Source organism: Pseudopipra pipra, chromosome 7 (genome assembly GCF_036250125.1).
Source record: "Pseudopipra pipra isolate bDixPip1 chromosome 7, bDixPip1.hap1, whole genome shotgun sequence".
Taxonomy (NCBI): domain Eukaryota; kingdom Metazoa; phylum Chordata; class Aves; order Passeriformes; family Pipridae; genus Pseudopipra; species Pseudopipra pipra.
In genome coordinates, this window is record NC_087555.1 from 27,965,663 (window position 1) to 27,980,472 (window position 14,810).

General features: G+C 38.9%; 1 protein-coding gene across 38 annotated transcripts in view; it reads right to left on the reverse strand.

The window, feature by feature from the left end:
• Positions 1-14,810, reverse strand: part of CLASP1 (cytoplasmic linker associated protein 1) — a 174,313-nt gene that overhangs the window by 40,976 nt on the left and 118,527 nt on the right. For 25 of the 38 annotated variants that reach the window (XM_064661380.1, XM_064661376.1, XM_064661343.1 and 22 more), the window contains 7 exons: positions 14,645-14,748; positions 12,146-12,169; positions 10,983-11,227; positions 7,394-7,457; positions 5,647-5,810; positions 4,647-4,725; positions 3,540-3,683 (listed from right to left, as the gene is read on the reverse strand). In XM_064661380.1, coding sequence (XP_064517450.1) covers positions 3,540-3,683; positions 4,647-4,725; positions 5,647-5,810; positions 7,394-7,457; positions 10,983-11,227; positions 12,146-12,169; positions 14,645-14,748 — 824 coding nt within the window. The remainder of the gene's footprint in view (positions 1-3,539; positions 3,684-4,646; positions 4,726-5,646; positions 5,811-7,393; positions 7,458-10,982; positions 11,228-12,145; positions 12,170-14,644; positions 14,749-14,810) is intronic. The other 13 variants (XM_064661379.1, XM_064661381.1, XM_064661347.1 and 10 more) reach the window with 1 other exon arrangement.

Here is a 14,810-nt window from a genome sequence, read left to right on the forward strand (position 1 = left end):
CACACAAGGTTAGATGCTACCACAATCAATATCAGAGCTCAGTTATCTGAAATCCTGATCTGTGTCCTGCTCACTGATCAATTCTGCTTAGGGAAAAAGCAGCAAGCTGGCTGTATGTGTGGGAATTACCAACAGGTGCTCTCCTTGCACTGGAGCCACTTCCCATCCAAGTCTCCATGCAGTGCTGCAGGACCTATGGCTTTTGTTCAGCACGGGAGACAAACGTCTCCACCTTTTTTCCAGCACTGCTTGCAGGAAGCAAATCATAACTTGAATGCAAGGTAAACGCCCACAAGTACTAACAATCTTTAAAACAAGTCAAATATTTACCCATAACACACTGTGGATCACCTTATTTTAAAGCTAAAGCTTGACAATTATTTTAACTGTACACAGTTCATGGCTACTATAAGCAGCTTAAATGGTTTCTGCCCTGAGAGGGAATCATGGCATTTTGTCAATGACACTCTTTGGTTTCAACTGGATGTTCCTCAAAATACATCATGTTTTTCTTGTGTTAACAGAGCTTATGTTTAACTACAGATGTCATTCCATATGCGAACATAAACTTGTTTGTGCACAACAGCATTTCCTTTGACTTTTCCTGATTTTCCTAGCTACAAAACATGATCTGTAGTTCAAGCCAAGTGTCAGACTGGTTAAGTGTGCTCATTAAGTGTGTTCAAGTAGTTGTCCCAAAAAATGCACAAAGTTATTAGTAAAGCTGTATCATTCAGTTTGAAAAAATTTTTTTACTAAAATGACATTTTTGGCTCTGTTTTCCTCCAGTGCCTCAACACTAAGAGACTGGTTACATCCATGACCACCACACATAGACAGATTATTACCACAGTAATAGATGATCACTAATAAAAGGATAATCTCAGCATTGACTGAAAATATAATCCATTTCTTGAACAGACACCTTGATTGCCACCATAGCATCAGATCTGCACAACTAATTGCCATGTGCACACAGCAGCCACATACTTTGCCCACTGACAGAGATCACCAGTATGAGTGAAACTTGTTTTACCTGCCTCTGTTCAAAGGTAAAATCCAGACATAACAGCATGGTTGTCACACACACAAATGCTACTTGCTTTAAGATAGCATTCAGTAACTCAAACTTGTGTAAGAAGGACATGTGGAACCATATTTCTTGGGGGAAAGAGCCCCTGCCTCCAGAAGTAGCTGAGCACTGTCATCACTGTCCCACCAAGTCAGCCACAGTCGTACAGGTGGACTGGACAAAACTAGCCAGGAGTCCTCAGTACCAAAAATAATGTGCACTCCTGTCAGGTTGCAGGAGCTAAGCTGATTGCACTGGTAGTCTCAAGTCTGGATCCTATTCAAAAACTACCTTATTTTACACTTTTTACAGGCCTCTTGTGGTACTTCAATCCTTCAATCATCTCAAGATGAAACTGGTTCTTCTCCCTCTTCCCAATAACCTCAAATACCCTCTCCATTTTTAAGTCATCACAGTGTTTGCAATTCATGGTCTGCTCTACATTTAGAAAACCTCAGATCTTGAAGGCTACCACAACACCCTCCACAAGGGCAGAATCTTCTGATGCTTAAATGAATCATCTTTATTCATTTAAAAAAAAAAGGTACTTCTTTTTTTTCCCAAGTTATAGTTCCAAAAAAAGCCAAGGGCAATATTTTAATTGTATTCTTCATAACATTTCACCTGCCAGGGTTGGCCCCTGATAATCCAGTTCACTACAGCGTAATGAATTTATTAGTCTGTTAACTACAGTCCTGACAGACATAATGGCCAATGATTGCTTATAAATCCCTTGCTGCACTGTTTCTTCTAAAGCCTGTGGTTTGTACTCTGTTCTCAATAAAAGCATAATACAGCAACGGTATGATGAAATAAAGATCACCTGAGACTTCGTTTTTAGCAGCCTAAGTTAGCTTAACTGTGTAATAATTTATTTGAAAGCTACAGGCATCAAAGGCAAATCCAAGTCACATGAAGGTCTAATAAAAAGAATTTAGATTCAGTAATCTCTTGTCAACCCCAAGGCTCCTGCCCAAGTACTGCTCAGGTGGAGTTTGCTGGAAGTTTTGCCAGAGCTCTGCAAGTCATTGAGAGAGACAGAATGACGGACACCATGCTGTGAACAACAGCTCCCCACATCCCAGAGGGAACAGCCAACTCTTTCAGCTGCAGTAGATACTCCTCGCTCCACTTTGCACGCAGCAATGATGACCCCTAACGGTGGAATATTTCTCCTGAAATTGCTGAGCAATATGCAGAGGTTTTGCTTTTCAATGTCTATTTTTACTTAAAGTAATTCCAACTCTCCCTCACAGATCACCAGCAGAGAAAACTGCTTAAGGTTTACCTGAACTCTAACAGAGAAGCAGCTGCTTTGACTGCTCAATTCTTTCTGGCTTTGGACATGCAAATGTATATTCCAGATCTAAGTCCAGGATTTAAAGTCCTCTTTTTTTTTTCCTGAGCCAGACTGTCTAACAGAAGCAAATTTCAGTTACACTGCTGTGAATAACCCCTGCACAAAGTCTTCAGAATAGAGGACACGATATTTTTCTCTAGAACCAGTCAGCTCTATGAGAGCAAGCAAACAGCACACACCCTAACAGCTTCTCTGAAGCCCTGTTTCAGCTATCCCATAATGCTGCAGTGGCAGCACATTTGATACCCAGTGATCTTTTCACTGGAATCAAATAAAAATAATTTAATTATTTCCAAAGTTATAAAATCATATGTTATTCTAATATTAAGTTGGCATTTTATGTGCATATAGTGTCAAATTGTCATACAATTTTTACTTTCTGGAATTATTAAAGTTTGGTGGTTTGTTGTTTTTTTTTTTAAATTCAAGTACATCTCAAAGTCTTCCACTCCTACTGGGAATAGAAGGTAATTTTAAATTGTGTAACAGATGCCAGGTACACAAAACCAAATCTCGCTTTTCTCCTGGGAGAGATGAGCATCCCTATCTTCCCCATTTTAGCTTGCCTGACACTTGCATCTGAGCAAGATAAAGAACAAGGTAACTATTACCAAGGCCTGACCTAATTGTGTCAGTTTTTTCCAGGTAGAGATAAACACACAGCTCTTAAAAGAGAAGGGCTGAGAGCCTCTGGCAGCTTACTGATTTGTTTACTTTCTTTTAACAATATTATAACACTGAGGTTGTGCTACATTTCAGTCTACAAAGCACAGCACCTTCACTAAACAAAAAAAACCTAGAGATATTTCCAGACTGCTTAAGAAAAAGCCCATTTTCAAACTATCCTCTCTTTTTGCATGGTAATAGTAGTTAAAGTCACACAGAGATTAGGTACCTACTAGGAAAAAAAGATATACGAAGGCATGCTTCAAAACTGTGTCTATAATGAGTTGACAATTTCATTTGGACAGTATGCAGAGGTATGCAGAATCAGGGTTTTTTTCAGTTAGAGTTTAATCATTGATTTTTGCATTACCTTTATGACAGGTTTGTTTAGGTTTTTTTTCCTTTTTAAAGACCAAAAATTACTGCATCATTTTGGCTTACCTTTCTCACATCTGAGCTCTTTGGTTCTGTTGTCCAAGTTATAATTCTAGATACAGCAAGCCTTGTCTCACTGGAGTTTCCAAAGTCTGTTGGATCCATCTGTCTTGCCAAGGACTCAATATACTTCAGGATAGCAACTTTCACCTGAGAAATGAAAAGGGGATTTGTTAAACTCAGGGGTTGGCAAAGATGGATTTATCCCATAGTAAATAGATACCTCTACAGATTGATAAGACTCATGTCACACATGGCAAGGGAAGAGAGAGAGGGAAGTAGTCCTATGACATATCTACAACATTCCAAAAACCAAGAGCAACTTTCTATCATGGATAAATTCCACTCCAGTAAGAGTCTGGAATGGAATATCAGAACTGGCTTGAAATGGTACATTTGCAAAAGCAGATCAGAACTCCACCACACTGTTTCCACCAGCAGTTATTAGTCCAGATGCCAAACCATAGCTTTTGGTCTCAAACCAAAAATGCCTGATGTTGGAGTCTGAAAAGATCCAACATTTGGGTGATTGAAGAAAGAACACCTGAATCATTTGGCATCTAATATACTCCTGTCTGGAAGATAAATGTATACGACTTCCAGAATTTACGGTGTTCCTATTTCTGAAACAGCAACCTCCTGAAAAAACGGTCTGCACAACAGTATCCCTCAGGGATGATTCAATGACAGAAAGCTCTGAGGGTTTTTTTCTCCAAACCTTATACATGCTACACCTGATTGGTGCAGTAAGTACTTGTTAAGGTGTGTCTGGGATCCCAGCCTGGGATCCCTTCTGTCCTGCATAGACAGGTTTTCATCCCACCAAGATCAGGATGAAGAGGAATTCCATGTCTAAATTTTATAATGTTCCCAGGTGCTTAAAGCCCAACTCTTAGTGACTTGTGATGAGTTATAGGGCCCTATTTTAAAGATATTCACATTTATTAATATGGAGAATGAGAGACTTAATCAAAGTTGCCAATATAATTCCTATATCATGGATGTACTTACAATTAATTACCTTCTCAGGAGTTCTATGCCTTATGGTATGCCTGACATGGCAAGGTAAGACAAGCATGTTGATGCTTTAGTGAAACAGCTTTTGATACTGACCTTCAGATTTGGTGTTTGGGTCTGATCTACAATAAACCTCATCAAAATGTTAAACTGCTGATCAAATGGAAAAGAATCCCTGTCCAAAGAAAACAAAGGCAAAAATGTAATGCAAAATAAATGTTTAGGACAAAATTAACTCAATACATTAAAGCTTACACATCAGATTTCAACATTTACTCTTTTCTTCTTCTTAACTTGACCATCAACCAGAGAAACTCCAAATCTAAGGATCAGCTGATTATTGACAGAATACTGGAGAAAAGTTCTAAATCAGTATCTTTATACATTGTTATTCTACCTACTCTCTGTACACTTCTCCAGCTTTTGGCACACCATTCCTTCTTCATTTCAGACTCTGCTTTGTTCCCTTATCTCGAGAAGCAGCCTAGTTTATCTTGTCCTCGGAGTTCATACCTGGCTTTGATTTCTCTCCTCTTTTTTCCTACTCTATCCTATTTTCTCCTAGATTATTACTACTTCTTTTTTTAAAATTATCCTATTTTCCAGAATGAGCTGAACCTTATTGTAACACTATCCTGTGCTGGACATCCTCAAAAACGACATGGAGCACAGAATTGTGTGAACATCACAGTAGCATTCAAGGTCTGATCCTGACATGACTGTTATTTGCTGTTTGAACAACATTAAAGATGCTCCAAACTTTGTGGTAAAGCCCCTTTCATATTATGAATACTGTAAATTTTTGTACCTGTCAGTCAAAAAAAATTGATATCTAAGCGCACACACCCCCCAAAACTCCAAAATTAATCAGTTACATATTTTAAAATTTATGCTTTAAAGTTATTTATCTAAAAGAGAGACAGGCCTTTTCAATTCAATGCTTGAAATACTGTGACATAACTTTGTTCTCCTCTATTCTGGTATTCATAAAGACTGAGCCCTCAAAATTATACAGCACTGTTGGATTTCTAAAATGTTCCTTCCTTCTTGTAATCCTGAAAAAACCTCCACAACATTTGTCATCTGAGTACTCTACCTGGTAACATCCAGAGCTTTTTGAACTTTCGCCTGCACGGACCCCAACAAATCTGCTCCCATTTTCTTTAGTAACTGGGTCAGGAGAACAAAAAGCCAGTCCTGCAAGTCATCTTTATGAATGATGATGAAATCAACCAGGGTTTCCAGAAACATGCTGAAGACCTATAAACAAAACAAGTGTCACAAAAAGAAATACAGTGCTTTAAATAAAAATAATCAAAGGGAAGGGGTTTACAATCTGAGTTTCAGAATGACTTTGTTATTAACAGTTTCATGAATGAATGATTTTAGTAACTACATTGCTCTGAAAAAAAAAATCAAACGAGACATCTAAAATGTGTTGTATTAAAATACCACATGAAACGAATGAAGGAAGGGGTAGAAAACACTTACTCTCTGTTGTGAATTCCACGGCAAAGCAGGCCATGCAACAAAACAAACCACTCGTTAGCACACATAGTGATCAAGGTTCAGATGCAGTTTGTCAACAGATAAAAGACACATTCATTGAAAGTTTACATTTTCTTAAAACACAATCTTTTCTCAGCGGAGTTACTTAAAACATTATATACCTTGGATCAGATCCAGTCTCCTCAGTCATGAAAGTAACGTATGTTTATATACATTTATATGAACAAAGTTTACATGTGTTTAACACCACAACTAATTTGTTTGTAGCAATAATTCTATAAAAGCAGTGCAGATAACAGATCACTGCTGCCACAAAGACATACTTGAGTCCAGAGTGCAATAAGCTCTCACCTTACTCAGAAATTGGAAATATTTTGCAAACAAATAGTTACACCTTCACTCTTTGCACAACACATACCAAACCCCTGAGAACCAAAACTCTAAGACCTTACAGGTAGGAACTACACACTGGGCGAGACCTGTGGGACAGCTGGTCCACACTATAATTAAGGCCAAAAACGCACATTTTGAGCAAGACCCGTGACAGGCAACACTGCCTGCCCAGGTCATTTCCATGTGACCATCATTTATTAAAACTGGTTTACCAAGAGGTCTTGAAGTACAAATATTTGTATAAACTTATTCTTTCTCAAGCTATATTTAACCCAACAGCAGATGTTTTTACCTAGACATTACTGGCTGCCCTAAACAGCAAATCTCCTAAGGAAGGGGTATGAAACTCCCTTTTCTTGTCTCTCTGCTCCTACTTACCTGTCTGTCAACAGAAGACCACTGGGTCTGAACATCCCTATGGACCCAACCACCTCATCCTCTAGCCCACTTTTTTTCAAGAAATGTCTGTAAATTCATGCCACACCCTTTAACTTCAAAGGGCAGTGTTACAAAGAAGGCAAAGTGCTACATGAAAGACTTTAATTGTGCGATTCAGAATAGTATCTTGGGGAGACCCCAGACTGCTCTCAAGTGTACCCAACACACTAACCCCAGTGACTGTGATGCTCATGACCCTTTATGGACCACCAGGAGACTCCCTAGAGAAGTGCAGATAAAACTGAACTTCTCACTCCAGGAGGTGACCTCTGAAAGGCATTAGGCTGCTCCTTAGGAAGCATGGAGTGACCGGTTCCTAGCAACATAAGAGAGACTGAGACACATCCCTTCCTTGTAAAAAAGATGAAAATCAAGGAGATTTATAAATGCCAGTTTCCCCCAGCAGATGGCAGGGGTAGAAATACAAAACACTCATCTTGGAACAGTGTCAAATGTGCACACATAGTAACGTAAGAGCGCGAGCCAAGTCTTTGTGATCTTACCTTGCTGTGAGGGTCAGCAAACATGCGAGTAAATATTTCACACAGCCTTTTTAACTCGACTCGGCTAAAATACATAAATGAAACATGATATTAATGCTAAAGCCTTAGTTGTAGGGGAAAAAAAAAGCTAGTAAATATTTACAGCTGAAAGATTTAAATGTTACTTCAATAATGTTTCTGAAAACTCTGTGTGTCCAGGTAAAGCCTCAACTGCCACTCCAGTTTAATTGCTGGCATCACCAGTTTTACATTAAGAAATCTAACAAATATTTATTTTTAAAAAATTTTAAGTCAGACATTTGGATTTTCTGATGCTTTTATTTTCTTCTGTATTCTGGATTTCAGAAGATAACTTGAAATGTGCACATTTCGGGGCACTTAGTTTCTGCCTGAGTCAAGGTCACTGAATCACTGAATCGTGCATCTTTTTCAGCTTAAGAATAGGTTTCTCAAGTCTCCTTTGTGTCAGGGGTTTCAAATTTCCAAGTAAACTGAGAACTTTCATGTTGTTTGGCTATATACTAATCAAATATTTTGGTCTAAATTCTCAGTTGCTTCACTAATATCAGTCTAGAATCACACATTATCAACAGATCAAAACAGACTCCATAGTCTGACAGTAAGCACATTTACGAGACAAATACATAGAAATGGAAGACAGATCAACAATTTATCAGAAGATAATTAAATCAAGGCACAGTCTAAGTTCCTGTTAGTAAGACATTAGTAGGTGCTCAGTAGTGCTCTTTTTATGAAAGGGGAAAAAAATCCTGCATGAAATACTGAATTTGAGTCACCACATGCAGAATTCTTTGGTGCCGAAGCTCTTACTTGCAATGTATCGAAAATAAAATCTTAGCTTTCCTTCAAGGCAAACTGGCAAAGAATACAGAATCTTTGGTTGTTTATGGTGCAAACAAAAACAGAGTAAGGTAGTTAAGTTACATTTCCTGCATACTATGGATGCAATTAGGTATTTTTCACAATTACTATGGAACCAGAGCAACTAGTGAAATGCACGCTGATTGCTCAGAGAAGAGTTACTGAAGGTTTTGGCTACAGGTTACATCTTTCCAGACTGACATTGTTAATTTTACAGTCCACCAACTTCTCTCTTTCTAAAAATAAGCCTTGAACAGGCCAGAAGATGCTAGTAGTCTATACCTGTTTTATGTTAGATTATTCATAAGTAACACAGGACAGTTTTTTCAAATAAATCTATGAATGAAAGACTGATTGAATTTTAAAAGGACACAAACCCAATGGTTTTAAGAGTCTGAGAGAGAGGAAAAAGTCTCTGTAACAACATCACAGTAAGCTGTCAGGCTGCACAGTCTCAAAATGACTACAACACTCTCCTGACTTCATGTAGATTGCAGCTCTCTGAATGAACCCCGATTTATTACTCTAATGAATTTTCCTTCTGGACAAAGGTTATATAAAGTCATCAAGTATAAGTGCATCCGTTTCTAAAAGCTCACGGACCCAAGGTAACAATGCAAGCACTAAACTGCAACAGATAGTGGAAGAATATTTCCTTCAGGGACTCATTGGCCTTGTTTTGTTTAGAAGACTTTATGGGGAGCCCTTAGAAAAGTAGGCCACATGAAGCTGTATGAAACAAAGAGGGTAGGTAAGTGCCGTTCCACTTTGCATGCACATCTCTGGATATGCAAATCCCAGCTAATCTTTCAGTTCAGAATACTAAAGAAAACCTAGCCACATCACTGCCTTTTATTAACTTGTTATACCACAACAGAAGATATAAGGTTTAATTAGAAGACAGACTTGCCCCTTGGACTAATGACCTTGATGATGTTCTGCAAGATGCCGTGGGAACAAATGGGATGATAAAATCTAATCATTAGAACAGGCACCAGATCAACTCTGAACCAAGAAGAAAGCAGATCAAAAGAAAACCAAAATGAAATATAGAGAACTAAACCCAGTATCAAATTAAAAAATAACTGTACAGAGCTGTAGTTTCTGGGACAGGTTTAAAAATTATTCAGGATCAAAGCTAAGACGACTTGCTAGCTTGAGGGACTAGTGACAGCAGCACAGTTCAAACACTGCAACCAGCAGAGTCGAAATCAATACTTTAATTCCACTGGCATTTCTTGTAAAAGCTACTGATCTGAATAAATAGCCCATCACCAAAACTTGTCAGCACTTCTTTGCAACTATCCCCAACAGCACTCCAAACCTTGGTTATAATCCTCACACACTTTCATGGCAAAATCAAAGTCTCACCCAACTTTCTCATACAAGTATATGAGGTGCCACAGTTTTTCCAAACAGTTTATTAAAGAGAAAGAAAAAAGACAGCACACATGTGGGTAGTATTAAGAGACTCAGAAACAGACCACATCAAAAAGCATCTCTGATCTAGAGACTAACTACTCATTCTAAAAACCTGTAGCACTTCCCATTTAAGGACTGTATCATATCGTGACGTGCTAGAATATTTTCATGATGGCAAGAAAACAACTTTTCAAGGCCTGTTCTCAGTACATTTTCATTCAGACTGTTAATATGAACAATCAAATATTTTCAGCCAGTGTGAAGCCCTTTTAAAATGGAAACACTTGCACAAATCCAAATAAGTAGGCTATAAATCCTGCAACAACCACTTATAAACTTGGCCATAATTTAACATACTACTCATAACAGGAAAATAAAATTGTCACAGCTATTTGTGAATGTTATCTTCAAAGGAGCCAAGAGATAAACAGCTTGTTTCAAATACTTTCACCATAAACTAAGGATGAAAAGGCTATGGCCTGAGAATCAGTTGTCTAGTTAACATGACCTGTGGTCTATAGGGAGTTTCCACATAACTACTGGATAATCAGAAGACTTCTTCTCAAGTGTGACTTGTCAAAGCTGTTTGAAGGGTTTTTTGTGGTTTGTAACAATGAAGAAAGGTCTGTCTCTCCTACCATAAGCAAAGTTTCAGAGTTGATACACCTACTTCCTTGCCCTAAGAATCTTCACTCTACATTATACACTTAAATTTACAGGATACAAGTTTCTGATAGAAGTTTTTTCAAGAGTTATAAACAAGATCTATAATTACAGCCTCCATAAAAAGTCAAAGTATATCCAACGTCAGCACTGTCTGATCTCAGCTCTGAAACACACACACACCCTGACTCATTTTAGGGTAAGTGCAATGTTTGCTTTGCCAACGAAATTGCTGTGGAAAAAAATATTGAAGGTTCAAACAGAATAAGGTAAAAATGGTACCACCCTTTGAGTATGTTTACAATACCATCATTGTGGGAAACCTCGCTGTGCTGCTCCAAGCACCTACCACTGAAGGTCTTCATGAGACAGAGGAAGGCGAAGAGAAGACAGCATGCTTACCTGAGCCCTTCCTACATTACTGCCACAATTTAACACAAATTATACTGATGACATAGCAGAAAATTTTCCAAAGGTTAACAGAATCCCACATTGTGAAGACAAAGCCTTCACAGCCATAAAAGATACTACCTGTCTCCATACAGCAGGTACATATTACTGACTTCTCACTATAGCCATGCCTACTCATGAACTACTGACACCATAAAACCATGAAGGTCACCTCAGTGTCCGCTGGCTTTTCAGTAAATTCTGAAGACCTATGAGCCCTTCCTTCCTTTCAGACCAGTTGGAGCTGGCACAGTGGTTCAGGACCTCAGCCACATCTTCTGTCTGTCGCAGGTAGTGTGGAATGCCCCCATTCCTGGAGCCATAGGAGCGCTCCGAGCAAGCGCTTGATGCGTCGCTGTTGGCATCGTCATCAGAGTACATCCCATAGGGTTCATATCTTCTTCTCACTGGCTTTTTCTGGAAAAGGGGAAACTCAGACTTACCGGGTTATATATAGTTACATTAATGCCAAAAGAAAAACATTCTATTTGTAATCACTAAAAGGAAGATTAATGTTACTGTTATAGTGACATACGTGTTTTAAAGACGTCACCATGCACTGCCTGCTTACCTCTCACAGTAGAGCAAGATAGATCCCATTGATTTCAACGAGACTATTTGAGTGACTAAAGGGAGTAGGGCCTGCCTTCCCCCACAGGAAAGCAAGATATTTATGCCCAGTTGAATTAGTTACTGGTAATGAAATTAAATGTTGTTTTATTGGCAATAATGGTCAGTTCCATCGTTACAGATGCTATGATGACATAACTTCTATTTCAAAAAAAAAAAAAAAAGAAGATAAGGAAGAAAGAGCTGAAAAAATCTGTGCTGGCATGCACAGTCACTTTGATATTGATAATGAAGTGACTCTAGAAATGCACTGGATACAGGAGATGGCAATTTCTCTGTTAGTTTGGGCTAGGATTTTTCCAGAGGCTGCCAAGGGAATTGAGTACTCAAATCCCACTCATTTCCATAGCACAGCATTAGAGGACCTAATTCCCTTACGTACATTTTTGACAATCTTGACACTTCCAGAAGGAGTATTAGAATAATTATGGCAGCAAAATAAACTGTCAAATGAACCTTAACAGAACAGGGTTGATAGGACAATATATCAAAAACAGATCATCTATATTCTGAAGTGTTTGCTACAGAACTCCTTCCAGTGTCCAGTCCTGCAGTTCTTAGACTTGTGAAGCCAGCAGAGTTTTGCTTCCACTAGGACTGAAGGATTGAAGCATAGAAATTAACTCAAGTGCAGTATCATGGGCATTAGCAACAGGGTGGGGAGAGTTGGAAAGTAGAAATAAAAAGTCAAGAAAGCACTAGTACCTTGCTCCTGGAGTCTCCTAACAGCTGTAGGCAGGAAAATATTGAAGGGTGGGAAAAAGCATAGAGAATTATGTCAGAAGCTTATGTAGGGTTTGTTTATGCAACAAAAACGTATAGCAAATGTGTCTTAGCAAATTAAAAAAAAATACAGTTTACGCAAAATAAAAGTGGGTATAATAACGCCTGAATATCTCCTAACTGTTGCACTACTCATATTGCCTGCAGTTTCCATAGGGGAGCTTGGAAGTGAGATTATCTCTTTTTTAGGAACAGATCTATATACAGCACCTCTTTGCTTACTTTTCAGAAACTCTGCACCGAAAGATACCAGAGTTTTTGGTGATGATTTCTTTCCCCACATATTATTAGTAGCATTTCGTTTTCGGGTCTTACAAAGAAATTCTGATGTGAGGAAGCCACTATCTACAGTACAGCACATTTTATCAACTTCACTTGCCAAGTTCTCTTTCAACCCACAGTTCTTACGCCACACTTTTTTGAAGATTAGCTTCTTTTAAGACCTCCTGGCTGGCACATCTGGCTTAAAGGTCTCACTTCACAGCGAAGTTTCCATCACCCTTTGAGGTCTTCTGACAGATCTGAGCACTGATTCCCAGTACAGCCACTGTAGGGTTTAGGCCAAGTCCAGCTCAAACAGAAGCAGTGGATCCAATGGGATTTGTACAGAGGGAATAGAGGTCACAAAATGACCCACTGTGTTTTGTTTAAATGGAGAATTTGGCTCAAGCCATCTTTGGAGAAGTTCTTTTCATTTTCTACTACATGTAAAAGAAAACTCCTCTGAAAACAAGGCTACTGGGTAAAAGTTGGCATCACATTATTCTCTCAAAAGGAGCCTGCACAGGGCTTGTAAATTGCCTGTTGTGAGAAGGCAACCAAGAAAAAGAGCAAATTGGGCTGGTGGGAAAGAAGGGGACAGCAACATTGCATTGCATCCCCTAAAGTCATACAAATTCAGATTCATCAACAGTCAGCAGCACCACCTGGTTTCCAATTAGACTTAAGTATTTCCCTTTTAAAGTGTTCAACCCTTCAAGATTTTAACATTGCAGTACAATGTTATTTAATTTATGAGATATTTAAAAGGGAACTCTGTAAGTCTAACTGAAGATTAAGTCACACCCAAAAAAATCTCAGTGCTCAGCAGTCAATTGAAACACCATGACTCTTCTCCCTCACAAAACCTGTATTCAGCAGCTCAAATGCAAGGATAAAGCCTGATTTCGTTTACACAGGCAAACCATTGCCTGTAATTATACTCCGAACTGCTCTGGTGGCAAATTTGAGGTGCTGAGAGCAGAACTGTCTCACATGTTGTTTGTTGTATTTGGTAATGGGAATGTTCACTAATGATTCAGCCCACTGAATGCAACAGTGCCATCCATTATATACTATCTTACCTTTCTAGTATTCGGAAATACTTATTTTGTTTTGAAAGGTAAATTTTGTAAAAAGGGCCATTTTTCTAAGAGTACTCTAATAGGTGACACGAGCTGGGTGATAATCAGATACAAAAGGAACATGTTAGCTATCCTTAGGGAAAGTGAACTAGGAAATGGAGAAAGGCCATCCACCACAAACACTGGGGATGGTTCATCCTCCTTAAAGACAATCTGAGATAGATTCTGAGATATCTGTCTCAAGATACACCAGGAAATCTTTCCCTCAGTTCAGATCTGGAGTTTGAGAAGACCCACTGGTACCCAGCTAACGCTATACAGTAATTTCTCCTGCTTCTACACATCCTCTCTCATCCAAATACTTGAGGTAAATCCAAAAGCTTAACACTTGCCTTCTGAAGAGCAGAAGGCACTTTTTGGGTTCTAGTCAAGAGCTACCACAGTTGAGTAAGATTATACAGGACAATGAAATTTTTAAGAATGACAATAAATTTACTGGGAAAAGCAGTGAATGTTTGAAAGTACTAGCAGCAAATTAGACAAATACAACTTAACTGCATGAGATGGTACCAATTCCATGCAAGCCAGGTTATGAGCTAACTGAGTATCTATCCAGGTGCAAATAAAGACAGGGCAGGAACTTGTGAAATTCTCAGTTATTGCTGAAACCCGATCAGGAATTGACTTTAACAGAGGACACTCTTTTTCTGACAAAGTCTTTATGTAGGTAATGGGATTGATGGAAATCTCCAACCCCACGAGTGACGAGAACCCTCACAGTGCCGTGAACATCCTCTGACAGCCAAGTGAAAGACAAACAGCTGATCCAACCCATCCTGCAGCTCTAGCACCAAGCCACAGCAGTCTGTCTGATAACAACCGCGGAGAACTAACACGAAATAGGGAAAAATATACTGCTGCCAATATAGCCGAAGACAAAACAGCAAAAGGTAACTAACTCTACAGCATCAGACACTGGCACAATCAGAACAAAGCTATTTAGAAAGAGGAGAACATACGTACAGGTAACTTTAAGCCACTTTCCGGTGTTGGAAGCATTTTGTATTTTTCCTCTTACCAGTGCATCGGCCACAGCAGCCTCCAGATCTGTGCTGGTGCTCAGGACTCGCATGGCATTCACAGAAGCAGGCATCCTGCCTGGCTGTCCGAGTCCAAACCGGTCTGCACAAAAGACAACATTGAAAGAGATTGTTAAATGAACTCACATTCACTTGGAATCCTAA